This window comes from Chaetodon trifascialis, chromosome 21, assembly GCF_039877785.1.
Source record: "Chaetodon trifascialis isolate fChaTrf1 chromosome 21, fChaTrf1.hap1, whole genome shotgun sequence".
NCBI lineage: Eukaryota > Metazoa > Chordata > Actinopteri > Chaetodontiformes > Chaetodontidae > Chaetodon > Chaetodon trifascialis.
In genome coordinates, this window is record NC_092076.1 from 914,349 (window position 1) to 938,566 (window position 24,218).

General features: G+C 51.5%; 1 protein-coding gene across 25 annotated transcripts; it reads left to right on the forward strand.

The window, feature by feature from the left end:
- The first annotated feature begins 513 nt into the window (after nucleotides 1–513).
- On the forward strand, nucleotides 514–24,194 carry LOC139349480 (microtubule-associated protein tau-like). Of its 25 annotated transcripts, XM_070990312.1 has the most exons (17): nucleotides 514–599; nucleotides 7,429–7,594; nucleotides 10,100–10,192; nucleotides 10,691–10,771; nucleotides 11,781–11,798; nucleotides 13,879–13,913; nucleotides 14,382–14,522; nucleotides 14,757–14,820; nucleotides 14,929–14,967; nucleotides 15,169–15,422; nucleotides 17,124–17,216; nucleotides 17,644–17,736; nucleotides 17,939–18,031; nucleotides 19,658–19,739; nucleotides 19,898–20,004; nucleotides 20,985–21,117; nucleotides 21,631–21,765. In XM_070990312.1, exons 2-17 carry the CDS (start codon nucleotides 7,447–7,449, stop codon nucleotides 21,633–21,635), a joined length of 1,479 nt encoding a protein of 492 aa, XP_070846413.1. In that variant the 5' UTR covers nucleotides 514–599; nucleotides 7,429–7,446; the 3' UTR covers nucleotides 21,636–21,765. The 25 variants fall into 25 exon arrangements, with proteins under 25 accessions (XP_070846413.1, XP_070846409.1, XP_070846419.1 ...); XM_070990308.1 differs by lacking the exon at nucleotides 20,985–21,117 and having other exon boundaries at nucleotides 21,631–24,192; XM_070990318.1 differs by lacking the exon at nucleotides 17,124–17,216.
- Nucleotides 24,195–24,218: the final 24 nt, after the last annotated feature.

A 24,218-nucleotide genomic window follows, 5' to 3' on the forward strand; every position in this document is an offset into this window, starting at 1 on the left:
TGATGCAGTGTACTTTAACCTCTTTATGTACTGCTGGGTAGTTTTAGTCATAGTACTGCGTCATTTATTAGTTCTACTCTGTGTTCATCCAAAAAGCAACAGTTTCTGATAAATGTAGAGGAGTCAGAAGTTTTTCAGTACAAGGCAGCAGAAAATGGAAGTACTTCAGTAAAGTAGTACCTCATAATTTTGCTGTACTTAGTTGCATTCCACCTCTGGAAGTTCTGCTTAATGCATACTTTTACTTTTGGTACTTCAAAGGTATTTTCCATGCTAGTGCTTTTATATTATCAATTTTACTTGCAACAGAGTATCTGAGTACTTCTGCCACTGGTCGAAGTACTCAGATACTTCATGCAGTATCCAGCATGTGTGGAACATGAGCACGCAAGGCGGCTGTTGCAGTAGTACTGCGGTAGGACTCGCAGTAAAAGTAAACGCTGTGTTGACCTGGAAGCGGACGGACGGAGCTGCCGTCAGGACCGACGGTCGGCGCTCCGCAGCGCCCCCCTCCGGCCCACAGCTGCACTGCGAGGAGAGGCTGCGAGATCCCGGTGAGCGACCGCCGCTGAAGACACAACACCGCTGCCTGCACCCAGGTAAGAAAACGCCGACATATGTGAGATATCTGACGGATCCGAGGCGGCGGAAGCCCGCGGAGCGCCGCAGCGAGCCGCCGAGCCGCGGACCGAGCGCTGCGTCGCGGCTCTCCATCGGCATCCGTCCTGACACTTCATATTTTCTGCATGAGGAGGGAGAGGTTGGGCCTTGGAGCGGGTACATGGAACATCACGCACATGAATGAGACGCGTTTTCCTCTTATCAAACAGCAGCGTTTGTCCTCCTGCAGCGGCTCTTTTCGCGCGCGCTCTTCACCTCCATCGATCCGCTGCCTGACGGAGAAGCGGCCGTCGTCGCTCCTCTGGAGGAGCAGTCGCCTCCTCGCAGACGCGCCTCGGTGCGTGTTTTCTGCTCGTTCCCAGCTGAAACTAAAATGTCTCCATCATCCTCAGGAGCAGGTCCTGCTTCCCCTGCAGCCGCGCGCGGACTGTGCGCGCGCGGTAACCAGACTAATCCTCCAGAATATTTCTAATCTCGTTATCAAAGCACCCCAGAGGACAACAATGCATGATATTTCTCTGATATTGGGTCCAGCTCCGCAGCAGCGCGCGCTGCTCTTTGTGTCGGCTGCTCTCAGATCAGTGTGAGTTTGTGGTTGTGACCCTCCACGTTGTTTTTTTCTCTCGTTTTCTGGATCTTTCGCGTCTTTCTCGCGGCTCGGGGCCTAAACGCCGTCCAGCAGCTGCTCGTGCAGCGCGGACGGACTCTTTTATTGTGTAAGGTGGAACCTGGCTGGCGTGCTGCCGTCGTTTGCATGCGTTTCTCAGACTCTTTCATTATTCAGGGAGCAGAGTCTGTTGGGAATCGCGATGATGCGGCGCCTGTGCGCAAATGCCAAGCCCATTTTTCATGATCCACAGCGGAGAGTCCGCACAGCAGCGCAGCGTCACACCGCCGCTTATCTCACACATACGCGCTCCTGGCTAATCCTCCCGGGTCAGTGGACTGCATGTGACCCGCGGTAGGTGCATGAAAAGCCTCTCCACGAAGCGCGAGGAGACAATGGGCTCAGTGCGCTGTTTGCGTGTCAGTGGCAGTGAAGGCTGCGCGCTGATGGGCTGGAGGGATTTGCTGGAATGAGGACGTCTTGTGTCTGTCTTCCCCTCTGACACACCTCCCTCCAGCCTCACGGGAGGAGCCGCTCTCTGGTGCGGTCCTCTGAACCGGGCATGTCGCGGTCTGTGGCCGCAGCTGGAAGCTGAGCTCGAAAGGAATGAGAGACATGTCAGCCGCGTTGTTCGTGTGTGCAGACACACTGAGGGCCTTCTGGGCCCCAGCTGATAGTGGAGGCATGTGCTGGTGTGCAGGCAGTGATGGAGGACTGACATGGAGGACTGACATGGAGGACTGACATGGAGGACTGACATGGAGGACTGACATGGACTCCTCTGTGCCTCAGCACGGCTCAGCACGGCTCAGAATGAAAGGAAGACTCAGTTTTTCTAAACCAACACAGAGCTCATGTATTTTAAAAGAGCCGCTGTGATCATGGGGGCCATGAGGGGCCAGTGTGGAGGCCAAGCTGTGTATGCGGTGTTCATGTGTGCAGTGGCCTTTAGTGAACTCCGTTTCCCATAAGCCCCAGAGCCTCTCTGTCTAACCGTCATGGCTGGAGAAGACACCGCCTGCTCATTAGCATCTAGTTGCAGGACACATTATTTTTCTTCTAGGATGGCGAAGGAACCATCCAATCAAACCCTGTGAAGCCCTCCCCTGCGGCGGGGGGCGGGGTTAGGGTTAGGGCCTAACCAGCCTCCCCGGGTTTGATGTGGGGAGCGTCTGCTGGCTCTGATCGGATGGACGAGCGTGACTGTCCGTCCCCGTCCTGCAGACGCAGAGGGTCAATGCGAAGACATCAGAGCTAAGCTAGCTGCTAGCAGGACGAGGCTGCCGCTACGTTTCCTCCTCCGTTCTGCTAGAATTTAGGAATTAGCTTTAGCTCAGCTAGCTGCTCTCTGAGGTTTGTTTTTACCTGCTTTTTGTGGTTCTTACACATTTGATATTTCATGGAATTGTCATTTTGACGTCTCACTTTGGTCCAGGTGGGCCTCTGTAGTTCCTGCGTTTCGTCTTTGTGGAGCACTTTAGCGTTAGCGTCGGAGCTGAACGGAGGCAGATGTTTGTGATGAAATCAGGTGGAAATTTGACTGAAAACACAAGAAAACCTGAACGTCCTTCAGCTTTCAGTTGTTGGTTCCTTGGTTTTCTTTCTTTGATTATCTGTCTCAGGTGTGATAAGTTGAATTTTAGAAAGAAATGTCAGGCGTTCATGAAGCAGCTGAGGAGAATCCAAACCTGCGTGTCGACCTCAGAGATGAAGTTGCACTGAAACAGTGATTGAATAATCAGCCTCAGCGACGTCAGAGCTTATGAAAGGAGTCCGCTCTGAAGCGCTCCAGTTAGCAGAGACTGAGGCCGCTGCCTGTCGGCCGCGGTCCAAAGGTGGACGCGTCCAAGCGGCCTCGCTTTGGACGCGGCGGCCTGAGGAGCTTAGGCTGGCAAAACCAACAACTTCACCATGATTAGGTCTCCGCGGCCAAGCCGAGCGTCTGCTCACGGCTCAGATCAGTCCGTCATTTCCAGCAGAAATACCAAAAGTTCTGAACTCCCAGCTGAGTGAAAACAAACAAAGGATGAAAATAATCATTATTTGCAGCTTCCTCTGAGGTCGAATGATGAACTCTCATCTTCAGGAGAATAACACAGAAGGTTTATCGTCATCCTCATTAATTCTTTTATTGAACTTTGAGTTTTCTAAAGACAAACAGATTCCCGGCCTCAGCGTTCATTCAGGTGCACAATGAAACAAAACAGGGTGAAAGAAGAAGACAAGAAGAAGAAGAAGAAGAGGCTGCTCAGACGAAGAAGAGGCTGCTCAGACGAAGAAGAGGCTGCTCAGACGAAGAAGAGGCTGCTCAGACGTGTCTTCGGCTGCAGCGTCGCCTCGTTAAAGAGAAGAAGAAATGCCACCGCGGGCTTTAAACTGCTTGAATGCAGTTAATTGGCTCCATGCTGATGGAGGACATTGGTTTAACTGCAGCAGTGTGTGTGTGTGTGTGTGTGTGTGTGTGTGTGTGTGTGTGTGTGTGTGTGTGTGTGTGCTGCAGCAGCTGGAGCGTCCCATCACTTTTCTCTGCACCAGAAGAAGAAGAGAAGAAGAAGAATGTGAATTCCAGGTCTCCTTCCTGTTTGCGCTCACTGAGCTGAGAGGAGGAGGATGTGGGAGCGGCACGGCGTGGTTCATCCTGCAGGTATGACAACAAAGGTGGGAGAGCGACGTGTGTGTTTTACGGCTGGTCGAGGCAGAGCAGACCGGCCCCGCAGGATGGGCTCCACCTTCAGCCCCCCCACGCTGGGAAGGTGGAGGCGGCATGCGGCCGCTGGAGGCCGAGCGCAGAGAGAGGCAGCGAGGAGGAAAGTAGGTCAGAGATACAGAAGCAGCCGAGCATGAGAGCAGCACCGTCCCTCCGCTGAGCTGCGAGCAGGACGGACGGCGGACACGCCTTTGTCTCCAGGTTTGAAAGCGTCACACGGAGACTCAGTCAGTCCAACGGCATCACAGGAGTCCACACGAGTGAAGAAGCTGAATGCCCTCGGCCTGCAGGGGATCTGCTGCTTTTCTCCGATTCACGGCAGTCAAACAGAAAATGTTCTGAATGTGATGTTTAACAGCAGCTCTGCAGTGTCCACTTCGTCCTTTTTAACGTCTCTCATCAGAGCTGAAAGCACGCGTCCCTTCATCCATCAGTCGAGAGCTGCAGATGATGATGGCTGCTAACGACAGCAGCACGTCGCCTCCCTTCAGACCAAGAAGCAGCTCTAAGCATTAATGCACCCGTTTGGACAGAAAATCGACCATTTTGGCAAAAAAAAACCCTATTTTCTTTGATTTGGTAGTAAACAAAATATCTTTTGACCGTTTGTGAGACAGAAGCTCTTTTGAGGACGCTGTGACGGACATCAGCTCGTCTGCATGAAATCTGCTTTAAAGTGGTTCTTTGTGTGCACTCAGGACTCACAGTGAAGCAGCTCAGGCTGGAATATCCTGATTCTCAATCCCTGAAATGGGTCAGCGCCCGGCTCCACCCGGCTCATCCGGAGACGAACCAAGAGGTGGAGCGTGGGTGGAGCCGAGGCGGCTGGATGAAGCCAAAACCTGAAGCCTAAATAATTCTGTATGACGCTGAGCCTCGTGTGATTCAGAGGAGCGTTCGTCAGAGAGACCAAAAGCTTTCTGTACCAGGCTGTGAGCCTGTTTGTTTCTGCTCTTAATATGGGGGTCTATGGGGACTGGCTCAGTTTAGGAACCAGCCCCAAGTGGCCATTAGAGGAACTGCCCTTCAGTGTTGCTTCATTCAGGGCTGCAGGTCGCTGCTGACTCAAAACCAAACCGAGATAACGAGTCTTGATTTCAGACTCATGAATCAGCTGCAGAGTAAACGCTGATCTTACGCCTGAAACTGAAACGATGTTTGTGTGTAAACTGGTGGCGTTCCCGTCCAGAGAAACCAGCGCTCTGTCCCTGTTTGGCTGTCAGCCTGGCCGTCCGGCTGCAGGGTCGGCGCTCCTGGAGCTGTGTCAACATCCCTGTTGACCGAGCTTCCAGCAGGCCGTCTTCGCCGTTTGCTCTGGAGACGACGCCTCTGCCAACAGGACACTTTCACACGACCCCGAGAGGAGCTGCAGCGCACATTTCAGCCCCCCCACCCCCCGCCCCCGCCACGTTCCCTCTCTGCAGCAGGTGACATTTGTTTTGTCCCTGAGCGAATGGTCGGGGGGGTCCGGTCCTGTCTGGAGCAGGCCTTCCTCCCGTCACATGACCAGGCTGCAGACTCACACACATGATCATCAGCTCTGATCAGTTTGCTCGCCCTGTCATGGCGGAGCCCCCGACGCAGAGCGAGCGCTCCTCAGACGGGCCGTCTTTGTTGGCGAGGCTGCAGCTCTCTTGTTGTTCGGACGCTGTCGTGTGTGATGCCACAATGGCAGTTCTGTCCGGGAGCGCTGAGGGCGAACTATTCATCGGACTGCGTCTGGGACGCACGCGGCTGCTGTTCTGTGTCCTCACGGCGTCAGTCGCTCCTCTGTCCTGTCTGTGGCGCTCGGCCTGCGTGCAGACCTCTCGGTGCATCTCTGATTATTCCGGTGATTCTGGTCGATCTGGTGCTGCGCTGCTGTGTCCGCCGCTGGAAACCCAACCAGCCAATCAGGGCTTTGTTCTGGAGAATGGGGACGCTGTGTTCCTGCACCAGCGCCGCCAAAATGACCAAAGACAAGGCCAGGAAAATGGCGGCGAGCGCGGGAGAGGTCGATGCAGCGGCACAGGTTGTTGTAAGTGACCTCAGAGATAATACCTAAGATCGGCGTTTCTGTTCAGTGACGAACGTTGATGGCGACTAACGGCTGAACATGACACAACAGAAACGAGCAAAATGCTGTTTCAGTCTCAGAATCGTCGACTTAAACCTGCTGGAGGTAAATCTGTAAAAACACGGCGTGAAGGTGCAGCTTTGTGTCAGTGATGTTCAAAAACAGCAGGAAACAGAGCGTCTGCTGGGACTACTTTCAGCGGCGGATGAATCCACGCTTGGCGCTGTGGTGAGTGTGTGTGGCAGCAGGACGACGTGTGTGGGACCGAGTCCGTCTCAGTAGAAGAAGAACGTCCTTTAAATGGACGGTGGGGAGGTGAGAGCTGCTCGCCGCCTGCTTAACCGTCCGAGGTCAGGAGGTTCAAAGGCGCTTGGCGGGAAGGTCGCATAGCTGAGCCGAGGGCGCCTGGCGAGGAGCCTTCATTGGCCGGGGTAGCCACGGCAACGCTTTAGGCCGTGCCACCCGTAAAGAGACAATGGCGTCAAGTGGCGTCACGTGACCGCGTGTTTGGAGCAGCGGGGGAGGAAGTCCTCCAGTGAAAGTACTATGCACTGTGTAAAAGTACTGCATTAAATTACTTCTTCACCACGGCCTCAGAGTGATGTACGCAAATATGATTGGATTCAATTATTGATGGTGCAGCTGCTGAACACGGAGCTAATCAATAAAGTTCAACCTTCAATAAGTGTGAGCAGATTTTATTATTAATGAACTAAAGCTGATAAACGTAGCGCAGGAAAAGTATTTATGTTCGTTACTGAAGGTTAAATATTTGCCTCTGTAGTAATAAGCAGTAATTGCAGTGGAGTAGTGTGTGCGTGTGCGTGTGTGTGTGTGAGCGTGTGTGTGTGTACGTGTGTGTGTGCATGAGTGCGTGCGTGCATGTGTGTGTGTGTGTGTGTGTGTGTGTGTGTGTGTGTGTGTGTGTGTGTGAATAAAGCCACGGTTCAAAGTGAGGTGTGCTGATGTAAGGGGGGCGGGGCTTTAATCTCGTGTGTAATCCTCTCTTTAGGAGATTTGACGCGTCCACATGTGGCTGTGTGACGCGACGGTAACACGAGCGTCTCAACGAGCCGCTGTTGGCCGAAATGTGGCGGTTGATGAAGCAGCAGTGCTGCACGCCGCTTGTTTAGGAAGTGCAGCTTCTGGCGGCGTGCACACGGGCAGCAGGGCCTATTTTTATCTGTCAGGCTGTAACCTGAGCGGCGGCCTCACATCAGGATGTATAAATAACTGCCTCACAGACTCAGTGTCTGTTTATGTTTGACGGTGACGGCCGGGTTCAAAGTGTCCCTGAAGGACGCCGTCGTTCATCCTCAGGACAGGCCTCCCGATCGGCCGCTTCGCCTGTAATATCAGCACCGTGTCGTGAGTTCGTAGCAGTTATGTGACACGTCCTGGACTCGCTCCTGATCTCCATCTGTTGAACTTTTGCAGCCTGACCTGCGACCGGCAATGGACTACGTCAACAACGCCTCCAACAGCTACGCCTCTGGAGACACCATGAGCTCCTCCTTAGCCAACATGACCATCAGCGACCAGCACCGCCAGGAGAACGGAGTCCAGCTGGGACACAGAAGCCCCGGAGACGCCAAAATGAAAGGTCAGAGCCGAACAGCAGCGTGCGCCATGAGTGAAGCTAAACTGAAATTAACGTGCAGAATAATAAGTGTCTGCTCAGACCGAGTCTGAAGGTTTGTCGGACACACGGGATTCTCAGCGTTCACATGACGAAGTGACGCGCCGAGAATGTTCGCTGCCGCGTCTCTGATTGGCCGGCGCTGCAAAAGTTCAACCCAGGCATCGACCACGACTGAAAAATTAAGCTAATGCTGAAGTAGCGAAAGCTGCAGTTCCTCAAATGGCCACTAGATGCCGGCTCCCAAAGAGAGTCAGTTCCCATAGACCCCATATTAAAATGTGCAACCTTCCAGCAGAAAAACGTTTTCAGGCCGGTGCAGAACGCAGACGTGAATTAGGCTTTTTCCCGCCAAGCCGTCGTCCGTCTGAATGTGGTGACATCATCCTGATGACATCATGCGTTATCTTCTGATCATGATGTCATCGGCCAGCACACACTGGCAGCACTCGGCCTCTCAGTCAGCGAGCCGTTAAAAACACCTTACATAATATTTTAGTTTCCGCCCAGCAAACATCATCGTATTGTTGTGCAGCAGCAACTGAATGTGAAGGACTTAAAGAAGGAATTCTAAAGCTTTGAATGTTTATTCAGCACCAATGAACATAAACATGTAAAATATCATCATATACAAACGTGCTGTTAGTTTGGCTGCAGGCGAGGTGGTTCAAACCTCACAAAGTGTTTCTAAAATGACATAAAACACAATCAATGCATCGTATGTGGACCAGAAACTACTGAAATCATCAGTCAACAGTATAAATGATGGCTGTGTTTTAATTCTGAACAGAAACAGTGTGAGTTTCTATGACAGCAGCATGTTATCGCAGCGCTGCTGTTTGGCGTTCAGCAGGTTAAAGGTTGCCTCATGTCGCCGCGTTAATCTGCAGCGTTTTCTCAAATGAGGTCAAAGAGCAGAATTGATGTTTGTCCTAAAGTCTCTGCAGTTTGAGCCGAAGAGGCCGAGTCTGTACTGTGCTTTGTGTTTCTGTCCCTCTTTACATAATGGATAGAGGACATGCTTGACTGGGCCCGGGTGCAGCTGCACTGCGCTCTGTAATCCGGGCATCTGGGTCAGAGCCTCCAGAACGAGGCCTGACTCCATCCTGTGTCAGCGTTCAGCTCAGAGACAATCAGCCTTCAGTGCCGCGCAGAAACACCGACGTTTACAGGCCGACGGGCGAGCAGAAGAGGATGTTGTTGTTGTTGTTGTCTGTCAGCTGCAGAGATTGTAAAATAAATCAAAACGTCCTCACAGACTTCAGCCTCGAGCTAATAATCAGCTTCAGTCTCTTCCTCCTCATCCCAATCTACCGTGTGGCCAATTAGTGCGTAGCTTAGCTTTCCCCAGTTTACAGCCCTCGCTAGTGCGCTCGTTCTCCCCGTTCCCACTTCCCATCATGCCACGCTCAGACAGGAAGCCACACGCAGAGTCAGGCCCGTCAGCGGAGAGTAACGGCGCTGTTATCAACGGCCGGGCGCAGCGTGAGTATCCGACTGATGTGTCTGAGTGGAGGACGTAGCTGAGTGCTTGCTGCTCCGTGCTAGCTAACAGTGAGTGTGTGCTTCTGTTGTAGTTAGCGCTGTTAGCTACAGTGTAAAGACGTTTGCTTATTTCTTGTCAAACTGGTTATTAAAACCAAGCCGAGCTGAGTCTGCCGCCGCAGTCCACTTCCTGTTTACCTTCAGCACACAGACTCAGTCAGAGAGCAGCTGGTGGACACTTAGCATTTAGCAGCTAAGAGCAGATGTTTCCCTCTGGAGCTGGAGGAGACCAAACACAGAGCTACAGAGAGACAAGACTGGACTGACGTCTAAAACCTACAGCTACCATTCATCTGTACCCATAAAACCCACCAAACCTCTGTTTGAAATTCATCATTTTAAGCTTCCAGCTCGTCTCTGCTCTCTGAAAACGTCCAGTGTTCAGTCTTTTCTGTCCGGCCGTTATTACAGACGTCCTGCTGTGATTTAAGCCCACAAACATCAGAGGCTGAAGAGAAACCATCAACATCAGAGCTGAGTAAACACGCGTCCACAGTGAAACATGAAGGGAGTCGCTCTGAAAGTACTCACAAATGTCAGAGGGGTTTTGAATGAGACAATGTTCAGTCATCAGTGTTTTGTCTAACGAGCTGTGACTGAAAACAGCTGCGATGCTGCGACGAGCCTCTAACGAGTGGAGTGTGTTGGTGTTAAATCAGTGTGTGAAGTGCATGTAAATCATGTAAAAACACGACGAGTCCTTCCCAGAATATTCAGATACTATTGAAAATGAAGTCACTTGGTTAAAAGTCTGATGTTTTCAGATTTGCTGTCCAGCCTTTGGACCTGTGTTTGTGTGGTTTGCTGCTGTTTTCATACGTCACTGATTTGTTTCCAAGGTTTTAATCATCGTAATGAAGCTGAACTGTTTCACAGCCGCGCCGCCGTCACAGGCTTCACCTGCAGTTTACCTTTAATCCACAGAGCCGGAGGCGGCGCTCGGTGAAAACGGGCTGAAATCAGTGTGTGAAGCGTCTGAGCCGGCGAGCGGCGGCTGCGATGACGAGGCGTCAGCCGGTACGACCTCGAGCTCCGACGCCAAAGACCGTTTTAACACAACTGAACCCTCACTGGGCCTGTTTCAGCCTCAGACCAGCGCCTCGTTTCTTGTCTCAGAGACAGAATCGTCTCGTTGGTCTTAGCTTCTTCTGCCTGACAGCGTCCAAACTAATCCGCCTCAGTTTAACTCCCTCTGTGTTGATATGTGCTTTAAACCTCATTTGCATGTCGTTAACGGCCTGCTAATGATCACCAGGCACACGTAGCTTTGGACTAAGAGCCTGTCATCCCCCAGAATCCCCTCCTGTGTCGTGGTGCCGCGGTCGCTGACTAACAGTCTGTGTGAAGCAGCTTTCATCATAAACACTGAGACAGTCGAGGCGCGGTGGGACAGAGGCTCGTCATGTGCTAACCTGAGAAACGCCACGGCCGACCCTGGAGGTCTGCAGAGCTGAGGAGCGACCAGGGCTGAACGCCACCTGTCATCTGACTGACTGACATCTGTTTATCCCACAGCGGAGGCGTCTGCAGAGAGCGGCGGCGAAGCTGAGCTCTCGGAATCAGAGAGCACCTCACGTGAAGACGAGGGCGAGCCGGGTACGCCGCCGGGCTTTGAGCTGCCGCCGCTTTTCAGCTGCTTCTGCGTTCAGTTTTCCTTTGAAAGATTAGTTTTAACGTCTAAACTCTGTGTGAGTTAGACGAGAAGGTCAGTGCCGCTCAGCGTGTCTCAGTGTGAAGCTACAGTCAGCTGGTTGGCTTAGCTTAGCATAAAGGCTGGAAACAAGGGGAAGCAGCCGGCCAATGAGGAGCTGATTACATTTTAAAACAACAGGTTTCAAAACATGTTTTTCCTTTCTAATCTGGACAAAAACTGAAGTGTAAAAATGGCGGTTTGGGATGTGTTTGGGATTATTTCCTGGACTCTTTGTTGGTCGCGAGGTGAAGCAGCCTCCCTGAAACCTGAGACAAAGCCGTCACATGTTCAGTGCAGAGCGTTAGCCTGGCTAGCTGTAGGCTAGCTGTAGGCTAGCTGCACCCCCTGCTTCCAGTCTTTGTGCTAAGCTAAGCTAACGGCGCCTGGCTCCTGAACGTACAGACATGAGAGCGGTGCCATCGTCTCGTCTAACGTGCTGCTTAAAGCGCATTAGTGTGTTTCCCAAAGTGTTTTTCCCGTTTAGCTCTCCGAGCCGAGCGGCTGCTCTCGACTGGAAAACAAAGCTTACCGCCTTTTTCTTTCAGCATTGTTTCAGGAAAAACAGATGTGTTCCTCTGGATTTGTTGTGTGGCTTCGTTCTTCTTTCTTTGCGCTCGTTCTGACCGTTAATGCTCTGCAGCACGATCACAGCTGGACGCCGCTGCCTGGCCTCCCAGAGGCTGCTGGGTCAGCGGTGGGAGTGATGTCGGAACAGCCGAGCGTGGTCCTGCTGCAGCGCGTCCACTAACCAAAGCTTTTCACCGACATGTTCAGCAGTTATTTACGAGCTTCGTGCTGTTTGTGGGCTTCGCGTTGATCTCTCTGAGTGTGTGTTGGTCAGTGTGGATGTCAGGAAGTCATTACTGATCACGCTCTCATGTCTTTTCCGTCTGTCTCGTCCTGCGATCGCAGCCGGAGCAGCTTCCACAGGTAGGCTCTTACGTCCATCGATCGCACTCAGACTGAATTCATTGACTGCAGTTATAGATGTGAACACAGAGAGAGCTCCAGAGGGAAGAAGCTCTGCTCAGCGTGAAGTGAGCCGCCTGCATCTGCTTCATCTATTAATAAACTAAGAGTTAAAAAAGGATCATTCAATTTCCCGATCAATACTTCTGTCTTTAAATGATCCATTCATCCTCGAATTTTAAGAGGAAATCAGTCTTCAAGTCATTTTTAAGTCTTACTTAGAAATAAATCAAATTTTTTTTTATAGCCCTTTTTTAAACACGTACCAGCAGCAGCAGCCTGAGCTCTGATTGGTCAGCTGATGTGTGTTGCTCTGACCAATCAGAGCTCAGGCTGCTGCTCCGTGGGTTCAGCTTGATTTCTCTGTTTTAGATGAATTCTTCATTCATTTAAAGGCAGAAGTTTTATTCTAATTATCAGCTGGCAGATTTAATGATCTTAAAATGTTTCATCATTTAAATGTTGAATAATAAAGGATCAACATATAAACCTATAGATGACGTTTTAGAGCTCTGCCGTCACCTGCTCAGGTGTTTTGGGGATGACTTGTGTCACCGTCAGGACGTCCTGTCCTGTTAAATCGTCCGTTGGTCGTTCTGTTCACTGGAATGCATCGTGCTCTTCGTCACCTCGCTGTGATGCATTACTCTCCATCGCCATCTCATTTTACTTTCCTGTGAACTCAGGCTCTCCTCCACCAATCACCACGTCTCTTGCATCTTCACCTTTTATAGCTCTCTCAGTGTTCCGGTGTTTTCTGGTTCATGTTTTTGTCTTCGTGGACATCAGCTCCCCAGTTCTGTTCCTTCTTTTTGATCTCTTGGTTTCAATGGGGAGATGGAGAACGAGTGCTGTGAATGTCATCATTAATCTGCTTTCCAAACAAATTAGCAAAGCCTGCTTGTGGAGGCCGCGGTGAGTTTGCGTTTGCGGGCGACGGATCAAAGCCCGCCGAGGACGGAGCTGCCGGGGAGGGCGTTGACCTCGTGGGAGCTTCCTGCTCCCCGGACACAGGAAGCGAGGCGGTGGAAGAGTGTGGGAAGAGGCTGAGTGGCTCTCTGTGGGCCTCTGAAGACCTCAGCTGCAGCTCGGAGAAAAGACAGGACCTGCCGTCCAGCAGGGGGAGCCCCGAGCGTGGCGGGGCCGCGGACTCTCAGAGGGCCATCAGCCTGGACGCCTCCGAGTGCCCGACGGAGATGAGCGCTCTGTCTTTGGTCCGCAGCACGGCTTTGGAAGACCTGACATCCATCGGGGACAGACGGTCGTGGGTTGATGGAGGAGAGGACGTCGTCTCAGAGCGGACGGGTGGAGATGGAGCAACGTCCTGCAGGGACTCTGGAAGCAGAAGCATCAGCGCAGAACCACAAGAGCCCCCGTGTAGCCCGAATCTGCCCCCCTCCACCGGCGACCCTCCTCATCCAGATCGTCTCTTTCCCAAAACGCCGTCTGGCACGGCGGCTGGAAGCAGCAGCGGTGACTCATGGGTACATAGGGCCAGCTTTTCAAAGCCTGACATTTCTAATGACTCCATGAGGAGCAGTGTGGCTCAGACCGCCGGCACCGCCGAGCCCCAGAAAACACCCCCCCAACCATCCAGAAAGTCTCTGGTGCCGGTTCCCATTTGCAAAGGTCTGTTTGCTGTCGTTTCACAGTTCAGAGTCCTCCTCAGTTAACTCCCTCCACTTCTTTCATTTCCAGCAGCTTCTGCTGAATGCCATGCCGCACTGTCCCTCCGAGTCCTCCGGACCGTAACTTTGACCCGAGGAGAAGCTTGTTGTCCTCCCTCCCCACGTCTTTGTTTGGTCTCCATCTCCGCTCACTCTGCCGGTCATGCAGCCCAAAAAGCCACTTTTTGTTCTCCAGCAGCTCTTTGTGTCGCCATGCATGCTGCACTGTGCACGGCGCCGGCGTTTGGTTGCCAGGAGTCACACAAGTCTCCATTTAGTTCACTTGGGTGGAAATAAAGGAGGAATTATAGACGTTAGACTTGAAAGACTTGAGGGTCAGAAAGTTTAATCCTGCTTCTCTCCTCTGTCTGCAGCTCAGGCAAAGATGGATAACGGCTCTGCAGATAAGGTACGTGAGCCTGACCGTCCTTACAGGTGTGTCCTTACAGGTGTGTCCTTACAGGTGTGTCCTTACAGGTGTGTCCTTACAGGTGTGTCGTTCCTGCCGATCATTCTGCTCCATCACAGCTTGGAATGTGTTCCTGTAGCTTCGTCCATCAGACGATCAACTCATAAACGAACGAAGACGAAGGCAAATTCTTCTTCTTCTTCTTCACAGTTAATGAATCCCTTTGATTTAAAAGTTTGAGGGGCATCTGGTGAAAAAACAGCAGATTTCGTGTTTGTGGCGTCGCTGTGATCTCAGTGTATCAGCCAATAGAAACGAAGAACACGACCAAGTTGTGATGAGCTGAATAATCCTCGAACGTTTTGTTTGTGACACTCAGTCATTCTTTTCCATCGTTTTCATTGGTTCTGTTTTGTCATCATTTGTCATCAGAACTTTTGTTTTTATTCATTTTTCCTCATGAAAAAGCCTCAAACCGCCTCCACACCAACCTCCTCCCTTAAAAGACCCTCCATAGCCACCAAGAGCAGCAAAACACAGGCCCCCGCCCGAAACGGCCCCAGCTGCATCCCCGTTAAAGCCGGCAGCGCGGGGCCCAGGCAGCCCGGAGTAAGTACAGGCCTGAGTGCAGCATGGAGCTCAGCCCTGAGCTGGGCTCAGGACGGAGCCTCCCAACTGAACCGTGATGTTTGATGGTGTTTGCGCTCAGTCGTGTGAACGGCGGCCGCTGCCTCGTCCGTTCATCGCTGCCTCACATTCACGTAGAAGAAAAGCATCTTTCTGAGGTGAAACCAACGTCCCCGCTCAAACTAACCGCCTGCTCTTTGTGTTGCTGACTTTCAGAGTCTCGGTGCGAAGCCTCAAGGCGCCGGAGCCAAAGGTGCTGCCAAGCCTTCAGCTGGAGCAGGTACAGAACCAGGACTTCCTCTCTGATCCAGTTTCATTTTCATTTGTGTGACTTTATCAGATAAGATTCAAGGAGTACTTACGATGTGTCGTATTTTTTGTGATACAGCTAGTGCCAAGAAACCCCCCACTCCAAAAAATGAAAAAGGTAAAAGGAGCAGAGCTGTTAGAGATCAGCGTTAGCCACAGTCTGATCCGGTCCGTCCTGGATCAAACGTGGTCAGCTTTTAGCCAAACAGAGCTCCGAGTTTGTTCTGACTTCATTTAGCATCATTTCCTGGTTATTTGCTTTCATCCATGACCGCTGACCCGTCAAACCTCTGACCTGCTTCTTCTCCACCTGCTTAAGATGCCCAGAGTGGACAGAGCAGCCCTGGAACCCCAAAGTCCCCCTCCGGCCAGGCGTTTTCTGCCAAGGCGGCGGCCGAGGCCAACAAAGTCAAGAAGGTGGCGGTGGTGCGTTCCACGCCCAAATCCCCGGGCTCGCTGAAGACCCGCCCGCCGGCTCCTCTGGCCGCCGCGGCGCCGATGCCAGACCTGAAGAACGTCAGGTCCAAGGTCGGCTCCACGGACAACCTGAAGCACCAGCCTGGAGGAGGAAAGGTACCCGACCACCGCGACCCCACGCCCCACTGACGCCCCCTCGCAGGAGGTTTAGAGCCGGTCATACGCTGAACACGTTGAGCTGCTCTGGAGGCAGAAATAATCTCACTGCAGGTCTGAACCTCAGCAGGCAGATCTGGACCCTCTGCTGACCCCCCAGACCTCCCGTCCTGAGTTTCCTGATTAAACATCCCTTTAAAGGCGTTTTAACTCCTGCTCAGCGTTTCTCGTCACGTTAGCGCCTCCGACAGTCCATCAGCAGAATAATCCGGACTGACGTTGCAGCCAGACTCAGACAGTTCTCCACAGCGCCTCTAGTGGCCAAACACTCGTCACAGCATCTTTAATCTCGAAGGAAATGCACTTTCAGTCACAGCTAACGTCCGGTGTGATGTCATCAGGAGGCGTCAGAGCAGAACGTAAACAAACATGGCGTCTGAAGCGTTCGCCATCTTTCCCTCCACCGTGTTTACAGCTGGAGAGCGCTGAGCTCCTATTGGCCAACGACACGAACACATCACAGAATTAAAAAAAAATTCTCACCTTTCTGTCGTGAAACTAGCCCCACCCACTGAGATTTGAACGAGCCAATCAGTTTGTTTCTGCATCCAGAGCAGCCAATCGTCTGACAGATGTTTGTGGAGCTTCTGACCTGCAGTGTGTTCAGAGTGTGTGTGTGTGTGTGTGTGTGTGTGTGTGTGTGTGTGTGTGTGTGTGTGCTCAGAGTGTGTGTGTGTGTGTGTGTGTGTGTGTGTGTGTGTGTGTGTTCAGAGTGTGTGCTCAGAGTGTGTGTGTGTGTGTGTGTGTGTGTGTGTGTGTGTGTGTGTGTGTGTGTTCAGAGTGTGTGCTCAGAGTGTGTGTGTGTGTGTATGTGTGTGTGTGTTCAGAGTGTGTGCTCAGAGTGTGTGTGTGTGTGTGTGTGTGTGTTCAGAGTGTGTGTGTGTGTTTGTGTGTGTGTGTTCAGAGTGTGTGCTCAGAGTGTGTGTGTGTGTGTGTGTGTGTGTGTGTGTGTGTGTGTGTGTGTGTGTGTGCTCAGAGTGTGTGTGTGTGTGTTCAGTGTGTGTGTTCAGAGTGTGTGTGTGTGTGTGTGTGTGTTCAGAGTGTGTGCTCAGAGTGTGTGTGTGTGTGTGTGCTCAGAGTGTGTGTTCAGAGAGTGTGTGTGTGTGTGTGTGTGTGTTCAGAGTGTGTGTGTGTGTGTGTGTGTGTGTGTTCAGAGTGTGTTCAGAGTGTGTGTGTGTGTGTGTGTGTGTGTGTGTGTGTGTGTGTGTGTGTTCAGAGTGTGTGTGTGTGTGTGTGTGTGTGTGTGTGTGTGTTCAGAGTGTGTGTGTGTGTGTGTTCAGAGTGTGTGTGTGTGTGTGTTCAGAGTGTGTGTGTGTGTGTGTGTGTGTGTGTGTGTGTGTGTGTTCAGAGTGTGTGTGTGTGTGTGTGTGTGTGTGTGTGTGTGTGTGTGTGTGTGTGTCTGTACTGATTGTGATATTTTGGGGCGTCTTCGTCTTTCTGACGTTTAGACTAAACAGAAGAAGATCAAACACATCACGGCTGATTCCTTCCTTCCTCTTCCTCTTCCTCTTCCTCTCTGATTTGACATCAGCTCCACCTGCATGCGGCTGCACAAACTTGAGTTAACAGCTGTTTCTGAATCAGTCTGTCGAACCTTCGTCTCCACTCAGAAACTAAAAGCTGACGTTTTCATTCTTCCAGGTGCAAATCCTTGAGCAGAAGGTGGACTATAGTAATGTCCAGTCTAAGTGTGGCTCCAAAGACAATATCAAACATGCACCCGGGGGCGGCAATGTGAGTAACTGAGGGATGAACTCAACCCAGACTCTTGAGTATCTCTGCAGTTATGATGATGGAAGCAGCCTTTGGCTAAAAGCAAAGAGCTCTCCTGTTTGTGTGTCTCAGTCTGCTCAGAAATCACTGATGACGACTCTTTAGATCTTTCACTTCACTGAAGCTCAACGTGCATTTAACCAGAATCTCACTGCTCGAATGATCAAAGTTGGTATCTGTAACCTTTAGATCAGTGAACAGCTTCACAGCGACAGTAACCATCGCAGTATTTAGACCTTCTCGTGTTAAAGAACACGAACGCAGCAGTTATGGATGCCAGCTTTTTCATTGCTTTTCATTGCTTCACCTTGTTTCCTCCTGTTGGTCTGATTCCCTCCTGCAGCTTCTCTCCGTCTGACGGCTCATCAGCTTTACTTCCTTCTCGCAGGTCCAGATCCTGGACAAGAAGCTGGACTTGACTAACGTCCAGGCTCGCTGTGGCTCCAAAGACAACCTGAAGCACGTACCTGGAGGAGGGAAGGTGAGCAGAGTCGGAATGTGTTTACCTGCCAGTCGTTCTGCTCCGGTCAGGTGACCTGATCAGAAGGGGGACTGTAGTGATCGATCGTCAGGCACAAGCACACAGTCCTCTCTAACCAGCCTCCAGCTCCCTGCAGGTCCTCGTTCACCGCTGCTGCTTCCTCCACGATAACCTCTTCTTTCCTCACATATCAACTTTCCAGGTACAAATTCTTGATCAGAAGCTGGACTTTAGCAAAGTGCAGTCCCGATGCGGCTCCAAAGATAATATAAAACACCTGCCCGGTGGTGGCAATGTGAGTAGATACCGGCGAGCTGCGGGTGTGCAGCTGCAGCCAAAACGCCTCCTGTCGCTTCTCCTGAAGGAGAAGAGTCAGTGCACGAAACCTCCCGTGTGACACCTGGATCCTCCGTTAACACCTCCCGTCAGCAGTGTTATCATCCAGCTGAAGCACCACGAGCATCACTGACAGCCAGGAGGACGCTCGGCTGTTTTCAGCTGTGACGACGCTGAAGACATGAAGGAAACTTTCACTGAGCCAACGTCAGCACATCTGGAGATACGAGCTTTTCACTGGACAGGAGGGAATCTGAACAGTAACTGAAGCTGTCAGACAGATGTAATGCAGTAAAAAGTACGATATTTTTCATTCAGTGGAAATACTGAAGTATTTAAGTACAGTACTCAGTTACATCCCACCGCTGAGTACTTCCTGCCGGTGGCGGCTCGGGGTCATGTGATGCTCGTGGTCTTATGGAGGCTTGATAACTCTGTTCGACCTGTGATCAGCGTGAACCTTCAGCACCTGAACTGGCTCAAACTGACCGACACAGACTCTAAACTGTCCAAGTGAGCTAAATGAAAGCGTAAGAGGACGCAGTCTGTCCAGAGGAACAGAGGGACTCTGTCCTCGTCCTCTCGTCCTCTCAGCCTGAGGTGACCTCACCGACAGACTGAGCGCTTTGTGTCCAGAGACAATCGGCCGTGACGGCTGAGATGAGCTCACTGATGAGAAATATGGCTTCCATCTGACCGTGAGCGGCGCTCGCCAGAGAACGCACAATGTGGTCGATGAGACGTAAGACGAACATTGTCAGCATGAATCCGGATCATTTCTCTGAGTTTGTGTCATTAAAGGGACGTGTGGCTGACAGGTCTGAGGCGAGGTTGTAGGAGGTTCTGATCCAGAGTCGGTGTTTTCGAGACGACCTGATCGGTGGCAGCAGCGTCTGATCAAAGGCCACCTGGAAACATCACAATCAGTTCACATGGACTTCATATTTAGAGTATTTTCACTGCTTTACCTGCCGTCAAACTGCCCTTTCCAACTTTCCAGCGACCTGTAGCTAGCTGTTACATCGCCTTCTCCAAAGTCACCAGACTCCCTTGACAAAAGCAGTAATTCTGGCTGTCAGAAGACTGGAGCTGCTGCTCTGCCGCCGCCGCCACGTTAGCTTGTTTGTGTTATTCTGTGACTTTGATGAATCCTCATTAACCCTTTAAAACCCTCCAAAGTCACAGAATAACACAAACAAATTAACATATGGAGGCAGCAGTAGAGCAGCAGCTTCTGTGTTCTGACAGCTGAAATGACTGTTTTTATCAGTGGAGTCTGGTTGAGGTTGTCTCCTGTCTGTGAAACACCGACGCTGTTTAAGAGCCTCGTTCCACCAAACCTTGACCTGAGGGGTCCCTTTAAGTGCCAGCAGAGGGTGCAACGGTCACGGATGACAGCACAGGACTGAATATCTAACCCAGTGTGTGTTCACCTGTTTGCGTAGCGTCTGATTGGTCTGTGTTTCCCTCCTGGGCTCAGGTGTGTCACACTAACAGCCTGCAGGATCAGCTGGTCTGTGGCTGCATGCAGACGGAGGTCAGAGCGTTGATCTGAGGTCAAACTGTTTTCTGTTTCGTTTCACAGATTCAGATCGTGCACAAGAAGATCGATCTGAGCAACGTGACCTCCAAATGTGGCTCCAAAGACAACATCCGCCATAAACCAGGTGCGTTCTGCTGTGGACGCCTCGCCTCACGAGCGAGCAGGAAGCTGCGTGCTCGTTAAAGCCTCTTCCTGTGTGTGTGTGTGTTGTCTCAAACGCTGTGTTTCTGTGTGTGACTGCACGTTTAAAGTTCCACATAAAACCCACCGTTCTGCTTCCAGGTGGCGGAAATATTGAGATCAAAAATGAGAAGCTGGAGTTCAAAGTTCAGTCCAAGATCGGCTCTCTGGACAACATCGGCCACGTTCCCGGAGGCGGGCAGAAGAAGGTAAAAACCTCCGGACCGCGTTTCTTCTTCGTTAGTGGTGACTCTTCTTCAGGCTCTTCTCTGCTGATCGTGTGGATGAAGGTTTATCTGCGCAGTCGCTCATCTGTTTGCACTCATTACAGCGACCTGTAGGCTCACCTGAACGCAGCACGAGCAGCACATCGTTCGCAGACAGATTCTCAGCTCGTAGTTTCCTTATTGGTTGAAACACAGCAGGTTTCACACCTCAGCTGATTGTCACCTGAGCAGAAACATGACTGAAGTCAGTTTGACTTAGGCTCATGTCAAGTCACCACAGCGTTACTGTGTCCTGAGTGTCGCCTCTCAGGCTGTCTGCGAGGAAGCCTGCAGGCAAGACTCAGGGTGCAAAAACCCACAGGAACAGTACACCCATACTACAGTCATAGTACTACAGTGATAGTACACTGATAGTACTGTATTACTACTTACTGACTCAGTAAAACGCAATGAAAGAGTTAAAGGGTAATCCAGGTGCTTTTGACCCTGACTAACAGTTACACGTTGGTCCAGCAGGTGGCGCCAGCTGCAGAGGACTTTAACATCAGCATGGATCCAAAATCACTCTCTGAAACCACAGAGACACAGTAACGCAGGCGGACGGCTGCTGTGTCCTGCCAGCTAAAATCAGTGTTTTTTTGAATGGAGTTTGGTGCAGAGCGACACCGCCCCCTGCTGGAGGGGTTTTAGCAGACCCTCCAGGTTCACGCTGAGTCCACCTGCTGGACCGCGGTCTCAGGCTCACAGCGCTCGCTCGTCCGTCTCATCCGTCCCTCCTGAGTTTGACACCAGGCTTTCGTTCCAGCTTCCACCTTCATCCTCCTGATTTTACCCTCGTCATCATTTATTGATCGCTGTCTTTCTCCTCTGTTGTTTTCTTGTGTTGCCGTTTGATTTCTGTTGATGCCATCACGTGTTTCTGTTGCATGCTTTGTCATTTCCCTGCTGGGGCTCCTCTGTAGAGGGAGAAGGTGAAGGAGGACAGCCCCACAGTCCCCTCCCCCGCCGTCACCCCCCCACAGTCGCCTCCGACTGTCCCTTCAGCACCCGTCACCCCCATCCTGACGAACCCCCTCATAAAGATTGAGGACTCCAGTAAGTACTCACCAGCTGTGTGTTGTCTCCAAACTGTCCGTCCATGAGAGCCGTGACGTCACTGTGCTGCAGCGTGCGGCCAAAAGTATGTGGACGCACAAACACGCACATACACACACACATGCGGCAGCTGCAGAGACGACCTGAGCGCCAGCACTGATCGAGTGTGTGTTCAGGGCGTCACGCAGATGTCACTTCATCACCTTCATCACCTGAAGACGTTTCAGATTCAGTTCAGATCAGGTCAGCAGAAACACGGAGGGCTGAAAACCAGAACCTGGTTCAGGACTCGCCTCCCGGGACCTGATCACCGGCCTCAGAGCTGCAGAGCTTTCTGTTTGGGAAGCAGCGTTAAAACATGGCGGCGGCGAGACAGGAACAGTGATCCAGGAGGTCCAGATTAAAGTCCTGGTCCTGGTCTCAAAGAGGGTCCCTGTGTTTAATCTGTTTTTGCTAACGTCATCGTTTCTTCGTCTTTCACCTCGGTGACCCTCCTCTGTGCTCTCACCGCAGATTGAAAGCCACAAACTGACCTTCCGTGAGGGCGCCAAGGCCCGCACCGACCACGGCGCCGAGATCGTCTCTCTGGAAGACTCCCCCCACCAGCTCAGCACCGTGTCCTCCTCCGGCAGCATCAACATGACCGACTCTCCGCAGCTGTCCACGCTGGCCGACCAGGTGTCCGCCTCTCTGGCCAAACAAGGCTTGTGAGCGCACCGCCCCCCCCTCCTCCGCCTCCGCCTCCACCACGCGGAGGAGTCGTGACGCCTCCCTCATTGTTTTCACAGGACTTTTTTAGCTCCCATCACTGTTTCTCCCTCACTAACCTTTGAAACTGTTGAGGCAGATTAACGAGTAGCCGGCGTGTTTCTTTCTCTGTGCTCTCCTCGTTTGCTCTTTCTACCTTTTGTAACGTCCCTTTAAGAGCTGCAGCAGAGCCCAGTCGTCCCGTGGATCCGAGGAATCCTTCACCGCTCAATCTGGTTTAACACACACTGACTGAGCCCGTTTGCTTTCTACCGTCCCTTCACGTTCCTTTGTTTTTTGATAAGAATATGACCCCGATGGCGGCGGGCGAAGCAGACGTTAGGTGCCCGCTTGGAGCAGTTACAGCGTTTGTTGGCGGCGGCGTGAGAAGAAAAGCGTTAGAAAGACGTAGCAAACGTTTCCATCCAGGCAGAAAGAAGCGCTCAGGCCTCACCGCCATCTTTGCTTTGTGTAGTCCGACGTGTCGCGGCGCCTCCTGTAGGTCACGTGGAGAAAAACGAGCGGCTAGAGTAGAACTTTGGTTTGTGTTGGGCACAGTTTTCTAATCGTACTCTGTGGATATTTGACATGTATTTGATATGAAGAAACATTTGTATTGTGCCTGCTGCTGTCCGTGCTTTTTGCTTTTTTGTTACCGCTCTTGTAAATGCGCTAAAGCTTGACGTACGAGGAGGAAGATTAACCGTTTAAAGTGTAACTTTCATGGCCTCGTGATGAAGAGGAGGGTGAGTTCATCATCGATTACAGTATTTAAACTGCTTCATGCACATAGAATAACGTTCATCACTGTTATTGAAAATATGACTCTTAAAGCGAGACTACGTAACTTCTGCTGCAAACTAGGAGCTAATGCTAAATGCTAAGCTAATAATCCTTAATCTGAAATGCTAAGCTATTATGAGAGTAGCTCGAGTGTAGAGGAGTCAGGAAGTGAACGACTCCGTGCTGAAATATTTACCCTTAACTCGGCTAACGTTAGCCACCATTAGCTCGTGGTCATACCAGACCAACTGAGGCAGCAGCGACAAACACAATTTTACTGATGATTCATGAATTAGTGAATTAAATAAATTAGACTTCTCTTCGATCTGAAGATCAGATTTCTTCTCTCAGATGTTTCTTAGTCTCACTTTAAAGGCTGAACTAGTATTTTAAACATCACTCCAGAATGAATATGGCTGTCTTACTGTAACGCAGAAGGACGGATGGATGACGGGTGGATGATGGATGGATGGATGGTGGGTGGATGAGCTGATTGGGCCACGCTGAGACGAAGGATTTGAAAAGAAGGAAACTGTACAGCAGTGAGTTCTGTTCATCGTGACGTCTGAACGCTGACGGAGCAGAAACTGGATTCATCATCAGTCTCACCTAAGCAAAAAAACCACCACGTGGCCAAAAGTATGTGGACACCTGAACATTACCCTGCATTAACCTGCTGCTCCATCAGCCTCCACCCCTCTGGGTTCGGTCCAGCTGGGGATCAGGTCTGGTCCCAGTTCATCCCAGGGTGTTGGATGGGGTCTGGACTCAGTCCAGTCCAGCTGTCAGTGTGTCTGTGGGCGTCGCCATGTTGAAACAGGAACAGGAAGTTAAAGTGGCCATTAATTGAAACAGATAAGAGGAAATGATGCAACATGATTTATTTGCTCTTCATCCCTGCTGGGAATCCTCGACAGGCCGTCCACATACTTTTGGCCACAGATCAGAAGCTAGTGGAGTTTTTACAGACTTCATCTTTAAAATGTGTATTAAAGGACGTGAGAGCAGCCAGCTGGAGACCAATCAGCTGTTCCTGCGCCTCCGTCAGGCGCTCAGACGTCCTGATGCTGATTGGTGTTCCTGGTGATTCGTCACTGTCGCTCACATTAATAGACCTCCTTGCATGCCATCATGTGAGACACAGCCGCCTGCCTGTTGCCTCCCCTTCCCTCGGCGGTCTCTCTGTACTTCCTGGTCATGTGACGCTCTGCGGACGTGACGGATGTTCTGATGCAGGACTTCGCTCCCGGCCGCCGACGTCACGCTGTGACGGCGCCGCCTGCATGCTCAACCCTCGTCCTGTCAGACAGACCACGTCTCAGCGTGCAGGACGGACACGATGCTGAGGACAGACCGCAGAGGAGACGTGTGTGTGTGTGTGTGTGTGTGCGTGCGGCTCCTCAGCACTCTTCACCTCCTTTGGTTTCTTCGAGCTGTACAGTCATGAAATGTGATGCTTGTCGTTCTCGTGCATTGATCAATAACTGGTTTCTGATGGTTCTCGTTGCTGTATATGTGTATTTGAAAATAAATGCTATGAATCACTGTCGGTGTGGACGACTGAGACGCTT

Excerpts from the sequence above, each read along its gene's own strand:
- LOC139349480 (XM_070990308.1), top strand. The coding sequence starts at position 7,447 with ATGGACTACGTCAACAACGCCTCCAACAGCTACGCCTCTGGAGACACC. Across the intron at positions 13,914-14,381 it reads ATAACGGCTCTGCAGATAAG|CCTCAAACCGCCTCCACACC; the intron begins GTACGTGAGCCT and ends CTCATGAAAAAG. Across the intron at positions 17,217-17,643 it reads ATGCACCCGGGGGCGGCAAT|GTCCAGATCCTGGACAAGAA; the intron begins GTGAGTAACTGA and ends TCCTTCTCGCAG.